The 15,589-nt window shown below is 37.1% G+C and overlaps 1 protein-coding gene across 2 annotated transcripts in view; it reads right to left on the bottom strand.

The window, feature by feature from the left end:
• The window catches only part of BEGAIN (brain enriched guanylate kinase associated), a 117,751-nt gene that overhangs the window by 65,759 nt on the left and 36,403 nt on the right, over positions 1 to 15,589 (bottom strand). Inside the window, exon 2 of one of the 2 annotated variants that reach the window (XM_032188249.1) lies at positions 11,979 to 12,068. The exons of the other annotated variant lie outside the window; for it this stretch is intronic. Coding sequence (XP_032044140.1) covers positions 11,979 to 12,068 — 90 coding nt within the window. The remainder of the gene's footprint in view (positions 1 to 11,978; positions 12,069 to 15,589) is intronic. 2 annotated transcript variants of the gene reach the window in all.

Here is a 15,589-nt window from a genome sequence, read left to right as displayed (position 1 = left end):
ATAGCACTAGTAGAAGATTTTTCAGGATTCCCAGGATGGTTTAGATTTATGGATGAATTGACCCTTATATATTACTGTTTTAAGGTAAAGCCTGTTGTTTTCTCTTGCTTCCAGTAATATATGAAAAAACACCTACGAAACAAAGGCAAGGAAAGTGGAGAAAAAGTAGAAAGATGAAAAATCTTTCTATATACAAATCTTTCTAGATACAAAGTCCCTAATTTAGTATTTATAATAGCAGAATCAGAAGCTCAGTTTTTGTTTTATACAAATAAATAAAACAAAATAAATTTGTTTTTGTTTTTTGTTTTATTTTTGTTTTTTTGTTTGTCTAAGGTATTTCATGAGCTTCTTCATTTGTTAAGAAACAGACATTCTTTCTCTGAATGCCTTCTCCTCCCCCTCATTGTTATCTTCCAGTGTTATCACAGAATGAAATGCCTGAATCCTCTTTCCTGGTGCTGTTGTGTACTTTCTTGTTTTAGAAGGTCTTTTTATAAAGAATACTTCATTTTGTCATGTGCCACTATAAATTTGGCAGTGGTAATTTAGACAGGGATGAAAAAAGAGAAAAGATAAAAAGTCAAAAGTATGGAGTCATGAGCATTTTCCTGTTTCTCCAAGGTGACAAACTCCACACACTAGCTGCATTTTGATTCTGCTTGTCACATACAAGTTAATTAGAAAAGTTCACTGCACAATTTTTTTAATGCTGGTAAATCAATATATTTTAATTAGTTTTTTTTTAATCATCAATATAATAAAGAATGCATATATTCAGCAAACATTTATATGCATATAATTTAATTAAATATATTTTAATATATATTTGCATATATATTTATTAGTTAAAAAGTAAGAAAGTAATTTAATTGGAGAAATGCTGCAAGGAGAAAGGAGAGGATTTATTTGCAAATAGTAGTCTGTGGTAATCTGATAGTGCTATGGTTTAGGAAACACCGATCCTATATACCACGGACTTCCTGAATCTCAGGCAGCTGGGGGGGACGAAGGAATTACAGGACAGGTTTCAAAATCCTGTATAGTAGGTCCTTTTGCATGAGTGGCTCTCTGTTTCTTCTACTGTTCTCTAAAGCTCTGCTGCTGTGACAACCAGTGGTGTGCAAGTCTTTGCCCATTTTGCTTCATTAAAATATTTCTTTAGAAGAAAAAGACAGTAAGTACAATATTAAATATTTAAACTGGTGAAAGAAAACCTCTCAAGGGAGACCACTTTAAAGGTTATTAAAAATGGGTCTTCAGACTTTCCAAAGCACTATTTTCACCAATTAGCTCTGTTCATACACATAAAAATATGAAATATATGTTGGCACATAAATTCGTGTCCATGAACATTGTAAACAGCCCGTAATTGCCAGGTTTGAATTCTGGAATTGCTGTCAGCCAAGGCCTTTGAAGCCTTGTCCCCTTGGGCAGTGATAGAGAGAGACACCAGTCCACACTGTTGAATGCTGTTGATGGAGTTGTCCTCTGCAACTATTCAGAGGCAGTTAAGAGGAAATCTTACCAGGTGGGAGGTTGCACTATTCAGGCTCTACATTTAGTGAAAATTGGTCTATTTTATGTGAGAAAGTTGAGAATATTTACAGGCAAGTTCAATTACCATCAAAGTATCTGGTACTTTCTTGGTGTTAAGAATTTGCCATCCCAGTTTGCACTAGATTGGAAGAAAACAGATTTTGTATCCCTGGTATCACCTCTCCCTTTCCAATAAACCTCTGTCCACAAAAGGCAACGAGTGGACAAACTATATATATATATATATACATATATATATATATATATATATACTTTTTTTTTTTCCTAGAAGTTCTTGCCAATCCTCTACTTCAAGCTGAACATTGGAACATTGGGGTCACTCTGCACAGCCCCAAGGAAGGGTTAGCAGGTTGGTGAGCACCATGGTAATGGAGAGCTCATGCCCATCTCAGCCTGCAGTTGGTCAGGATTCATCTGTAGCGCTGGCTGGAGAAGCTCCAGGTGAATATATTTCATTGGAGCATTTCAGTGAAAGCCATGTGGTGACAGTTCTATTTTGAGGAAGGTGTGCTGGAAAACAAGCAGGCTTTCATTGTACCTGTCTGATCTCCTGCCAGCTCATCTGCCCAGCAGATGGCCTGATAACAGAGGAATGCTGACGTGCAAAGTCAGGGCTGATCAGCTGCCTGGAGGCCAGAGGATTTCTTGAGCACATTACCCTCAGACAGACCACAAAGACTGTTTCTCCTTGAGAGTTGACATCTGTGGGGCTGCCCCATCGTTGGAGTGTCCTGGAAACCCCAGGTCTCCACCTGCAAATGAATGTGCTTTGGTGGCACTTTCATGTTTTCTGCCACCTCGAGGCTTTGCCTTGCAGATGGTTCTGCAATGTTGTTTCAACGTGGAGCAAAAACATTTCTGAAGTGCTGAAATTCTCCCTGAATGAACTGATTACATTCCTTTACATAGATCTAGGAGTAATCAAAACAAAAATTGGTTAACAGTGTTTAGATGGAAATAAGCAGTGAGAATGCAAAATGAGTTCCAGGTAGAGGTCCATGTCAAACATACTGAAAAAACAAGTTGAAGGTTTTCATTTCTGGGTAGTGAACAGAAATTGTAATGCAACTGTGAAATCCTAAGTCAGAGTCATTGTATTTTGTGGGTAAATATCCTGCCTTGGAAGAAGGAACATTTAAGTAGGAGCTGACCTGAACTGTGTTTTGGGGCTTTGAGTCTTGTACCTGGCTTTGCCACACATGGCTGGTATTACACTGGACAAGTGAATTAACTCAAGACTGGCCTGACCAGAAGTAACATGAAAAAAAACCATGAAAGTGCTATTGGTCAGCTGTGGCTCCTGCTTTCAGTCTGTAGTAATGAACAGACACTATCAGGATGAGATTAATCTGACCTATTTCAGAAGCCTACTTTTAGATGAGGTGACGCGAATCTGGAAATACCCATTTCTTTCAATTAATTACAAAGTAACTCTAGTCAAGGAGCTCAGACATAGATAACCACATCTTGTCATATAACTCCCCCTCTTCCTGACTCAGTACTCTGTGTAGGAGATGAGGTAATAGTATTTCCTTTCTTGTCTGCTCAGATTGTGTGGAGGCCCACAAAAGAGAGCCACTAAATGTTTCAAAAGTGTTTATCACATCTGTTTCATGTCTGTGATGTGTCACATTCTAAAAAAGGGCTTCATAGGATCAGGAATTTGGGAGCACTGACGGAAATTTTAAAAATATATTCTGGAAAAGAATTTCAAAAAGCATCTTTTTTTCTTTTTTTTTTTTTTTTTCCTTTTCTTTTTTTTTTTTTTCTATCTAAGGAACATCAAAGTTGGTCAGCTCTGCTAAGGATATTGTTGTGAAAGGGTCTGTAGAACAGGATAGAAGGCAGCAGGATGGGGAAGTGACTGCCTATGAGCCCAGACAGGGTCAGGTTTGTGCACTCACTTCTGTGGAAACACTCCCCAACAGCATAAGGCTTCTGTGGACCTTTGTGAAGGGATGGCCTGTTTGGATCAAGGAGAAAAAGCAGCCACATCCCTGTTTTCATTTCTGATCTTTGAATGGAGCATGTCAGTACAGAGATGAGGGCAGCTAGCTGGGCAGGAGGTGAAGCTCTGGGGACACCTCTTCCCAACAGATGGCTCACACCCAGGCAGCAGCAATCTGGGGACACAGAGCTCTGGGTTAGTTAGCAGAGCTAACTTTAAATAAAATCAAATTTGCAATTAAATTGGCATAGATGCCAATGGGTCCTCTACCACTGCTTTCCTACTGAGTGGAGTTGGGCTGGGTAGGCAACTTGATCTTAGAGTTACTAGGCTTTGGAAGCCCCTGTTGATTCACGGCTGGTGGCTCTGCTGCTGGTAATGGATCGTGTTAGATCTGCATGCTGTCCAGGTTGGACGTGCTGCAAGAGAGGCACTGAAAGCTTGGCCTAGGAGCTCTGAGATGACTGTTGTGTCATTAAATCTGTCCCCAGATTTATTTATTTTTTACATTTGTAGTTGTTGGGAAATGAAGTCCAAGCATTTAACAAGTGTTTTCTAGATTAATGAATGATAGTTAATGAAGCAATAATTGGATTTCTATGTTAATCAAGTTTTGATTATGTGTTACATGCTCAGGGTCACATTTTCAAAAGATTAATGCCAAAACTATCTTCCTTGTCTGCATTTTTTGTTTTTGTTTTGTGGCTAACCTGACATTTGCTTCCTTGATTAGAGGGATCAAATCAGATTAGAAATTCTACATCCGGATATGTTATGATGAGAACCAAACTATGGACTTGAAATTCATTTTTATCTGGGAAACAGATTATATTGCTACTGCTCAGAGCTAGAGCTCAGTCCACAAATTCCAAATCTTTTGTGCTGTTTATTCAGCAGCTTCATTTGGACTGTAGTTAATATCTCAGCAAATTTTTATCCAGGTTATACAACAGGCATTTTCCTATAAATTCAGGTGTATACATACTTTGTTTAGCTCACCTATTTTTTTTGCAGATTTTCACTGAGGTCTGTCAGGCAGTTTTTTCACTAAAGAAAACCCACCAAATTTTTTTTATTACTTCCACCGTAGTTTGTTAAATACTTGAAACTTCAGAGTATGAACAGTTTACATGTCAGATTGCATGCAGATCTTTCCTTCATATGTATATAGATATACATATATATAGATAGATGTCTCTTGGAATTTTTTTTGCAAGTATTAAACCATTTGAATTTTCCTTCCAGTACTCATTTTCAAAATAAATAATCTGAAGCTGGGTTTGGATTGTGAGACGGAAGGCCTGCACATATGTTTCAGAAAAAAATGTGTGGGTGATCCAAATCTGGAGCTCAGATACTTTCCACATGACTGATGGACACATAAAACAAGTATCAGAGTCCTTTTCTGAGGTTCCAGCCAGAATTTAAACCAGAGAAAAGGGATGGTTTATCAGAAACTTAAAAGAGAATACTTTCAAGGAGGTGGGGAAGCAGTTGAAGTCCTAAGTGCTGTGGGACAGATCCTTAACATGAGAGTTCACTTACAGTACCCGGGGAGCTGATAAAGGTACCTAAAAACAGAAGAATTGCTGGGTTTTGGAAGGTAATCTTTCTTATGATGTGAGAACATGCCTGTTGCATAATTCACACAACTAAAAATTCAGACCTGGCAAGCGATATTATATGGTAAATGTGTCTAAACTATGCTGGGCTTTCTAGTAAGAGGCAGAAAAGAGGAATCTTTCTTAAAAATAAAACTGAATTACATTTTGGTTATATTGACCTAACAGTCTCACTGCAGAACGGATGGCTTCTATATCAATTTTATGAAGCCCACAGACACATCTATCCAAGAGCATTCAATATTAACTGTAATATGAAATGATTAAGGTATGAAAATTCAGTTACATGTTGACATGCAAAAAACCCTTGGAGGGCCAGCTGTCAGCACTGAGTGGTCTTAAGTGAATGCCATTATTGTCAGTGGAACGTGGTAAGATTTTTGATATGTGCTCATAATAAAGACATACAAATAGTCTTTTATTTAAAGGTACTATCCATAACCTAAGGCTGTGAATGGGTTGAACAGAAAAACCATGAATAAAATTACAGCTTTCAGAAATAGACACGAAAGGTGTTCTGATTATTTTAAATGAAGTTTCTTCAACAAGCAATTGTGATTCCCCCAGTGTGATGAAAACTCTAAAGGGCAAAAGAAAATGAATGGTGAGAACCCAGACATGCATCCAGGGAGCAGGCTGTTGTGAAGAGCACTGAGAAATTTAGGTTTCATCCCAGCTCATGGCAGGGAAAGAACTTGAACTCACAGATCAGGACAGGGACCATCCAACACGTGCAGCTGTGCTGGCTAGCCCAGCATTGTGCTTCACTGCACGGAGACTGAGGAGCTGAGCCAGCTCTAGGAGGACTGATTTAATTCTTCTGTTAATTTGATTTGGACCTGGAGTTTAAAAACACATTTCCATTTCCTATTAACAAGATGACCACTTTGATTGTGAGACACTTGCGAGGGTAAATACCTGTGTGTAGTCTGGCTGGCTGAATGTGAAAAATGAATGCAGTGCACAGTGGAAGGTGGGAGTCTTTTGCCCAAATTCAAAGGTGACTGCAGTGGATGACAGAGTGCCACAGTGGATGTAACAGAAATGGTTACAATCTCTGCCTTTTTGCAGGCTGCCTCCTAGTGCCTCTCTTAGGCTCTTCTGGAAACTTGTGAGGACTGATTTCAGCTCAGTCAGGTGTACTCAGAGTCAGTGGCTTTTACATGCAAACTGTTATGTTTGGTAAGTGATCCTACTGGAGTCTGAATAAAGCCTGTCCCCGTTCATTTTGTTTCTCCATTGCTAGAAAATGAAAAGATGAACAGGTGTGAAAAATAAACGGTTGCAAGAGACAAAAAATCCAGTGCAATTCGAGGAGGAATACATGTTTTCTGACTCATTCTCTGTTCACTCAGTATTATACACATTGTCCACATGTTGTCTCATGCTCTTGACTACCTCTGAAATGAGGTCAGCTAGTGAAGCTGGGAGTGAAGGGAGTTACATTCTGGCATGGCAAAGTTCAGCTAGCATTTATCCAAGAGAGAAGAGACATTGCCTCTCTGACCATTTTCAAGGATGAAGGGATCTTCATACTGCTTGCTGCCCAGATGCTGCTCTTGACATGACTATGGAAGAATATTCATCTCGGTAAGTGCTGTTACTTTCTTCTTTCTTTCTTTCTTTCTTTGCAGAGGCCAAAATGTTCGTATAAAATGTTTCACTAGAAAAATGGTGAGTTATCATGTGGATTGGCAAGATATGAAAGAATAAGAAAGTCAGGAGAAAGGGAATGACTTCAACAAATACTTCTTGCTGTAACAAAGGCTGGGGGTGGGGAAGGACTACCTCTCAAGGAAAGTGATTTGAAGCTGTTGAACAGCTGCTGTCTGCTTTTTAATGTTTGGCAGAGTCCTAGCAGTCTGTATGGCATCTCACTAGGGAATCCAAACTACTAAGCAGCGATGAGAAAGGAGAGAGAGAAGAAAAAATAAAGAGTAAGGTATTGAGAAATGGAAGTAACAAAATTAGAGGTAGACTTCAATTTATGATTTGGAAGCCAATGAGAGCTCTCCAGGTGCCTGAGCAAGCTGCCTTCAGTTGCAGTATCTCTCTTTATGGCTTCGAGTGGTCAGCTTCTAGATTGCTTTGGTTTGTAGTCATGGATATGCACTCCCTCTGGAAATTACTGAAAGCAGCATGCCACATCAGCTCACAAGCTTATAAAGTTATATTTTAGTTGTATTGTTAAACCTTTCTCATTTTTGCTTTTGTCTGTTCACCTTCCTAATTCATCTGGATCTAACTGTGCTGGAGCAGGACTGTGGGTCCTCCTGGATTGTAGTGTTTGTTTGTAATAGGACATGTAATGAGAACAGGTAAGACCCATTGCCCGGAAGCAAGCAGAACTTTATATTATTCTTTCTGCTAAAGGACTGAGATTGGAATGTGAGCAGGGGAGTAATATAGAAATGTGCTTTAGTAGTAGGTAAAGAAAGTCAACCAGTCTCATTTTGCATTAAGCATCCAGACGTAAGTCTGAGCAGAGGTTATCACCTCTTTTCTGACCTTGTCTCTTTCCTTCCATTCACAATATCTTTCCACTGGCTTGAAATTCATCTATGTCTGCCTCAAGGGACTCATTTTGGTGGGTTGGCTTAGCACTTCCCATAAGAAAGATTATGCTAAGTAACTCAAAAAATTAAATATACTCTTTTGACTCCAGAACCAGTCAGACAAAACTACTACTTGGACAGGGGGAGAAGAAACTGCAGGTACCACTGACTTTTTCCTTTATAAGCACTGTATATTACCTGATCTGAGTAAATTACAGAATTATCATTTTAATTATATCTAGTCACAGTTGTGTTCTGAGCCTGTTTTGTGATAGGATTCACATGAATAACTCATGTTGTATCTCTAAATTTAATCCATAGGTTCTTGTCTTTAAAAAGATGCAGATGTTTGCCAGATATTTTTAATAAAGAATATAGTAGATAACACTTCTAGTGCTCAGGGTGAGAGATAGTAGTGACCTCTCAGACACTTTCAGTAGTTGTCAGTGCAGTTCTGCTGCAGTCTCTGTTCCATATCATTCAAGTGCTGGGTCCTGCACTTGTGGCACAACAATCCCAAGCAATACTACTAGGGAGATGAGTGGTTAGAAAGCTGCCTGGCAAAGAAGAACCTCACAGTATTGGTTGATAGTTGGCTGAATATGAGCCAGCAGTGTGCACAGGTGGCCAAGAAGGCCAACGGCATCCTGGCTGGTATAAGAAGCAGTGTGGCCAGCAGGGCTAGGGAAGTGATTGTCCCCCTTTACTCGGCTCTGGTGAGGCCGCACCTCGAGTACTGTGTTCAGTTTTGGGCCCCACACTACAAGAAGGACATCAAGGTGCTCGAGCAAGTCCAGAGAAGGGCAATGAAGCTGGTGAGGGGTCTGGAGAACAAGACTTATGAAGAGCGGCTGAGGGAGCTGTGATTGTGCAGCCTGGAGAAGAGGAGGCTCAGGAGCAACCTTATTGCACTCTATAAGTACCTTAAAGGAGGCCGATAGCGAGGTGGGGGTTGGTCTATTCTTCCACATGCCTGGTGATAGGATGAGGGGGAATGGGCCAAAGTTGTGCCAGGGTTGGATATTAGGAAGAATTTCTTTACTGAAGGGGTTGTTAGGCGTTGGAATGGGCTGCCCAGGGAAGTGGTGGAGTCGCCATCCCTGGAGGTCTTTAAAAGATGTTTAGACGTAGAGCTTAGTGATATGGTTTTGTGGAGGACATGTTAGTGTTTGGTCAGAGTTTGGACTAGGTGATCTTGGAGGTCTCTTCCAACCTAGATTATTCTGTGATTCTGTGATTTGGTCCCACCATCACACATGGCTGTCTGACAATACTACAGTGCCATGCCACAGAGGAGAGCTCTAGTGAGTTTTGGAAGACTTTTCTGGCAGTAGAATAGATAATTGGTTTGCTAATACAAACAAAAAACAGATCTGATTAAACAATACACCTTAACCTGGACAGACCCATATTCTCGGCAGTGTACATGTAATTCATATTCTGAAGGCTATTCAGAAACTATTATTATACACAGAGTCATATATAAAGTGCTGAAAAGTAACAAGGAGAACTACTGGGTGTTATCTGAATGCACTTATTTTGCTTGAGTGCTTCAACATATTTTTAGTTTTTCGCACAGTAATAAATGTTCATCAGCACTTTGATCAACTTGATATTACAGAATAAAAAAGAGAAAGAGAAAGGAATTACCATCTGTCATCTTTGGCTGATTATTTTGAGCCCTACCTTGTTTTATACAGTGTTTTATACTATTTCAGGAATTGTTAACTGAGGAGTCTTCTACTCTGCAAGAGTATAAACAAGTTCACCTCTAGCAAGTTCAACAGTGCTCAGGATGTTGTGCTGTCATTTCACACAACCTTCCTCCCAGCTACTAATAATATCATGACTTATTAGTTCAGCTGAGTCTATTTTGTCCTGGCTTTTCAGTGTAAGACTTTTTGTTTTGTTTTGTTTTGATGGATGTTTGGCAAAAGAAAGAGAATAAACAGAACTTAATTCCTCTGAACAGTCCAGCACTTTAGCATGGGCTATCCTGTGGTTTCTGGAGTGAGACAGCAAAAGAAGGAGCTCTTTGCAAGTAAGGGACCAAATGAAACAGAAAGCAGCTGTCTGAAGAGATGCTTGCACTATTCACATGAAAAGCAGTATTCTTCTTCAGAGGAGACCCAGGAACTTCCACTTATCCTGCAGATGTAGCACCCCAAATAACCATGCAGACTGACAAAGCAGATCTATCTTCTACAGGCTTTCCCAAAAGAGATGCTATAAATTCTTTCTGTACCCAGAGATGTCAATTACCTAAGCACAGCCCGCAGGTTTTTGCCTTATACCTGAATTACTTAAACATTCCATTTCAAAATTTTGTTGTTTTCTAATTACTTTTTTTTTTTTTTTTTTTTTTTTTTTTTTTAAGGTTAAGGTGCAGCAGGTTGGATAAAATATATTATCTATCCTCAGTTTGGAAGTGCAAACTGTAGCCATACTCAATACCTTTCATTTTCACAAACAAATGTTTTTTGTTGTTCTTGTTCCTCCAGCAAGCTGACATTTTCAATACAGTTGGAAAGCAAGTTACCAGATAAATTTTTAAAGTCTAGATATGTTGAAAAAATGTGATTAAGATATGGGTAAATAAACATAAAAGAAGCAAGCAAGGATCCAAGAAATTACTAAAATCTCTCCAGTAAAATTTAGATCATTTTGAGCTTTATAAAAAGAAGGGGAATAAATGAAAAATATCTTTCAGCATCTATCTATTCTATGAAATGTTTAGATAGCTTGGGATAAAATCTTGGATTTGTGCACTTCAGGTTTTGAAATGCTTGGAGAAAAAGTTTCATATTGTCCTCCAGAAAAGCAAGCTTATTTTCATTCAAGAATAAGAACTACATGTGGACAGCAGTGGTAGGAAAAGGTACTTTTCTCCAGAGAGCCTTTCAGGAAGGCTAATAAATGGCATCCCAAATCACTGAACTTTGTCATAGGCATACATTAAAAAATATCACATAAGGATCAAAATCATCAGTTACACCATGGCTGCATGAATCTGTTCTGATTTTAAATTACTTCAAAATATTCAATCAAATTTAAATCAGGGTCAAACATTTTGAAAAAACAGTTTCATGTCCTGATTATATTTTGCTTCACTGGTCATCTCCTGGTTTTAAAAAGGACAAGCAGTAGAACAAAGCTATTTTTTATATCTTTTTTTTTTTTTTTTTATAAGCAAACTTATATACACCCATCTAAAGGTAAGAATAGAGCACATGTGCAGAGCCCCAGGGGACCGCTAAACTGGAATTCAAGTAACTTTTCCAGGATTTTTATTTTATTTTATTTTATTTTATTTTATTTTATTTTATTTTATTTTATTTTATATTTTATTTTATTTTATTTTATTTTATTTTATTTTATTTTATTTTATTTTATTTTATTTTATATTTTATTTTATTTTATTTTATTATTATTTATTATTTTTTACTCCACAAAGTGTGTATTGTGCCAAAAAATACTGAAAGAATCTTACTTATCTTACCTACACTAACAGCACTCTTAAACTTAAAATTTGTGAGTTATTCAAAGAAAATCAACATAATGTGAAAGGACAGTCTGAAGCTCAGCCTGTCTTTACTTTTTTTTTTTTTTTTTTTTTTTTTAATCTAATTAATTTATTACTTCAAAATATATTCAGTATTTCATATTTCATTGAAAACTATAGGATTAGTGAAGGACATTTCTTCTACATACCTGCCACTTGTAATAATGTCAAGCAACAAAGAACAAAGAGTAAATTCAGGAGAAAAGTAGAAGAAAATCTAAGCAAAATATGTAAAAATGAGTCATTATTTAAACTTACACTACATGCTGCATAGGGATGTAAACTAGAATCAGTTATAACTCCTCCATCTTTTCACCATCTCTATATCTATAACATTGAAAAAAAACTTATTTCAGGAAACCAAATACTAATGTAAACCTAACAAAGGAGAGATAATATATAAGTACTGTCAATTAAGAAAGGTGAGTAAACTGCCCGCATAACTGTGGTATCACTAGTGGAATTCAATGCATGCCATCAGAAAGAAAAAAAAAAAAAGATGTTAAAACTTCAATTTTTATACACGCTAATAATAATTATTACAGGCTTGGCTGAGGCAAGCATCTAGAGTACTATAATAAACAGATCTGCTGTCATTCTCCTAGTTTAGAAAATGTAGGACAACTGAACGATGAAAGACTGTAGACTGACATGTAGAAATGAAACATTTTTACGGACATCAGAAAGTTAGAAAGAAAGCATAACTTCACAAAACATCACTTATTCATTACCTGTCCCAGAGAGTAGGTGAAGATTTTGCGAGCCTGCCCTGGAGAATTCTAGGTTGCCATAGGCAGGTTGGCACCCAGGAATTTCGTACCCTGCAGCATGAATAGAGGATAAACCATGGCTAGGTATGGCTCATAAGACATACGAGTGATAACCTAGCTAGATTTGCTGCATATCAATAGGCTATGGCATAATTTGGTACTAATTATTATTCAGAAGATCTTACTTTACAGCAGTATTAATTCTACAAAATAAGGTTTCAGCACACATCTTTAGTGATTTTCTTGTACAGTGTCTGTTGTATGTCAGAATAGGCATTTAAGATTGACTATATCATGGCTGTAAATAGGTGCTACTCCATCTACTTTACTGGAGAAGCACTTGTTCTTAAGATTTGTGAATCGAGCCCTTGTGTTTTTTCATTGTTAAAACATCAGATTAAGCAAATTTATGCTTCATCAAAAGAGGGTCACCAAAATTCCTTCTGAGCACCACAGTGAGAACATGTTTAATAGTTTTAATTAAATCTGGGCTGAGGTTCAAGTTCCACATACCAGGTTCCATGCACATCTACTAGTTGTAGAACAATAGCTGCAAAATATTTGCTGGAAATGAAAAGCACAAAAGGAAGCAATCTGAACAAGCAATATAAGCCATGAATAACACAAAGCAAAAGCAGATCCGGAGCCCAAGAAAAGGCCAACAAGGCAGGCAAATTAGCAATGAGAACTGTTACCCAACATTAACATCAAGCAGTGCTGGTAAGATTCAAAACATTTTGTTCAGTCCTCAGTCAAGCAATTTTCTCTCAAGTCAAAGGTGGTTTTTCCTGAGTAAAATCTGAGGAAGAACTACAGTACTGCGCCACACAGAATACCCCATAAAGTATTACTGTAGTCCTTTGTAATATCAAAAATGCATATAAAATGCCTTGAAGGATAAACAAAATAAAAGATCATGTTTTCCTCACTCAAGCACATTCATATTTATGAACCAGATTTTTTGCATGAGTTTTTCCTGTGGTCAGTGGTCATTGTGCATGCAGAAAATCCTACCTTCCAATATTCACCACAATTACCAGTGGGTACTGCAAAGTAGTGACCTTCTATATGTTCCTTAAAATACATCTTTACATACAGGGACATGTTTCAGAAGCAATGGCTGTGCTACAGAAAAGCAGCATAGAATCTCAATATTTATGATAATGGAGAACTCTGATGAGTCTCTTGCCACTTCTCTAAGTCCACCTGGGAACAGCTTCACATCAAAAACTATTGGCATCAAGATGATGCTCTGTAGGGTACTCAGATGAAAAACAATATATGAATTCTAGTATATCGCTTTAGTTTTGTGACTGAGTTCATTGAAAAATGAAGGAGCATTTTGAGTATTTTTTAATTTCTTTCACACCAGACTTGGACTAGGTATGTGAAGACACATAGAGGAGATAGAAAAATAATAGATGGCCTGAGGTGTATGTGTTGTCATTACATGAATTTACAGCAATATTAACTTGAAATTCAAAGTGGAGGTGAGGAAATCTCTAATATCTCAGTATTGTCGATTCTTCAGTGAGCAGTCAGTATTACTTTGGATTATGTACGTTTCACAGCTTTCCTGACATTCTCAGGCAAGCTGTAAATCTCACAATCAATACGTGTATATTTATTTAATACATATCAGTCCTGTACTTCACTGTATGTTTATAGTCTCAACTCTGGATGACAGGAAAACTGTCCACTGTAAGAACGTAGATTTGAAAGTGGTCTCTATCTGTCATTCCATTTTGTATCTACATATTTTTAACTACAGAATTGTAAACTGCTCCTAAAAATCTGATCCTTGTTATCTTAATTTCAAACCAAATCAGACAATGCAGCCACAGTTTTTTTTTCCAGAATTAATGGAGCTTTTTCAAGCCACTGATTTTTGTGTATTTCTCCCCACTTCAGTGAGTAATCCTCAGTGTTATTTTTCTAATGAAGTAACAAAACTCGCAAATTTTGAAATGGGTGAAATTAAAACATTGCCTGGCTTTTCAAGCCCACAAAATTAATTAAAGTGATGATTTTGGAGCTAAGATATTATCTTAGCAGGGACTGTTATATATTGTTAGACTGTTAATATCTCAGTATTAGACTGTTAATATCTCTGTTCAAATCCGTTGCCAGCTCTCTTCTGTGTAGTGTCAAGCTAACCTATCCCATACCTTTTACTGATACATAGCAAATAGCTTTGGTATATAGGTAATCCTGACAAAACATTTTAAGACTATGAGGTTGTGAGATGTTTTGATAGAGAGAAGAGTGGTGTAAATTCCACTTAGCTGTTTGTTCACTGTTTTTCCTGACATTTTGCAGTAGTAAATACTGTGTAATCGCTACATAAATGAACTAATGCACATAAAAGCTCTGCTCAAAATGTGGTGGGTCTTACAAAGATCCCCAAAGGGATTTAATAACATCCTGTCTCAGATAGTCAGTGTCAGATGCATTCATTCTAATCACATTGTCATGTGCAAGGTTTAAAAATAATTAGTATTATTTGTCAGATATACAAATGCAAAAGTTGATTTGTCAGCTTTTGTACTTACATGGGTTCTATCACTGGCAAATCAGAAATCAACAAAACATATATATATATGTTTTATGTTTTATATGTGTTTAGACAAATATATATATATATATTTGTCTAAACAAACTCTGAATTTTAAAAGAATAAAAATGTTCCCGGTTCTGTCATTGTATTGTTTCCTTACTCAAAGAACAGTTGTAAGAAATTTGTAACTACTGAAAAATAATTTTAAAAGCCTATTTGAAACTGTTTTTAATAGTATCTATATACAAACAGCAGTTTACTATAGGAAAAATATCCATCTCAACAAACTGATGCTAAAGTATTTCAGATTACCAAATTTTAAAACAACTTTTTATTGTACTGTAGCATGATAAAATAACTAATTTTCCTTTTCTTTCTGCAGAGCTTCCCTTATCCCTCACTGAAGTGATTGAGACAGACTCCTGTGTCAAGTGAGGTTCAAACTTGAGCATACTGTTGTAACAGCCTTTGTTTCCTTGTCTTGTCCTAGAACATGCAGTACGTTACTTCAGATATTGTTTGTGGCTCATCTGACAATAATCACAGATGATACTCACAGACCTATAACAATTTTTATTTTTTTCTTAAAGTGGATTTCTCAGTGAGACATGATCAACACTTTATTTCACCACCCAGACAGGAACAACTAGAAATTTATCAGTTTTGGTGGCAGAAGTTGATTGATCCACTGTGCCTATAGTAAACTCATAGAGACTGCTTTTTCTATTTAGAAAATAATGTTATGACAAAAACAAAAACAATGAACCTTATGCTTCCACCTTCATATTTCACAGGTGAGTAAACTCTGTAGCTTGTGAAATTATGAAGATCCTATTTTCACATGCTGCTCTTCAAAAATACTTTTCATGCATGGATATACATGATTCATTTTCAAATGCCAAGGAAAATCTGAATGATTTTTTAAAAATTCTGCATTTTTCAGAAGCTTGAGAATTTCAAGGTTACTCCACTTGTACACGGAGAACTTACTGAATAGATTTTAATAGTCTCTAAG

Source organism: Aythya fuligula, chromosome 5, assembly GCF_009819795.1.
Source record: "Aythya fuligula isolate bAytFul2 chromosome 5, bAytFul2.pri, whole genome shotgun sequence".
NCBI classification, from domain to species: Eukaryota; Metazoa; Chordata; class Aves; order Anseriformes; family Anatidae; genus Aythya; species Aythya fuligula.
Note: the sequence above shows the minus strand (reverse complement) of the source record. Positions and strands in the feature narration are given on the sequence as shown.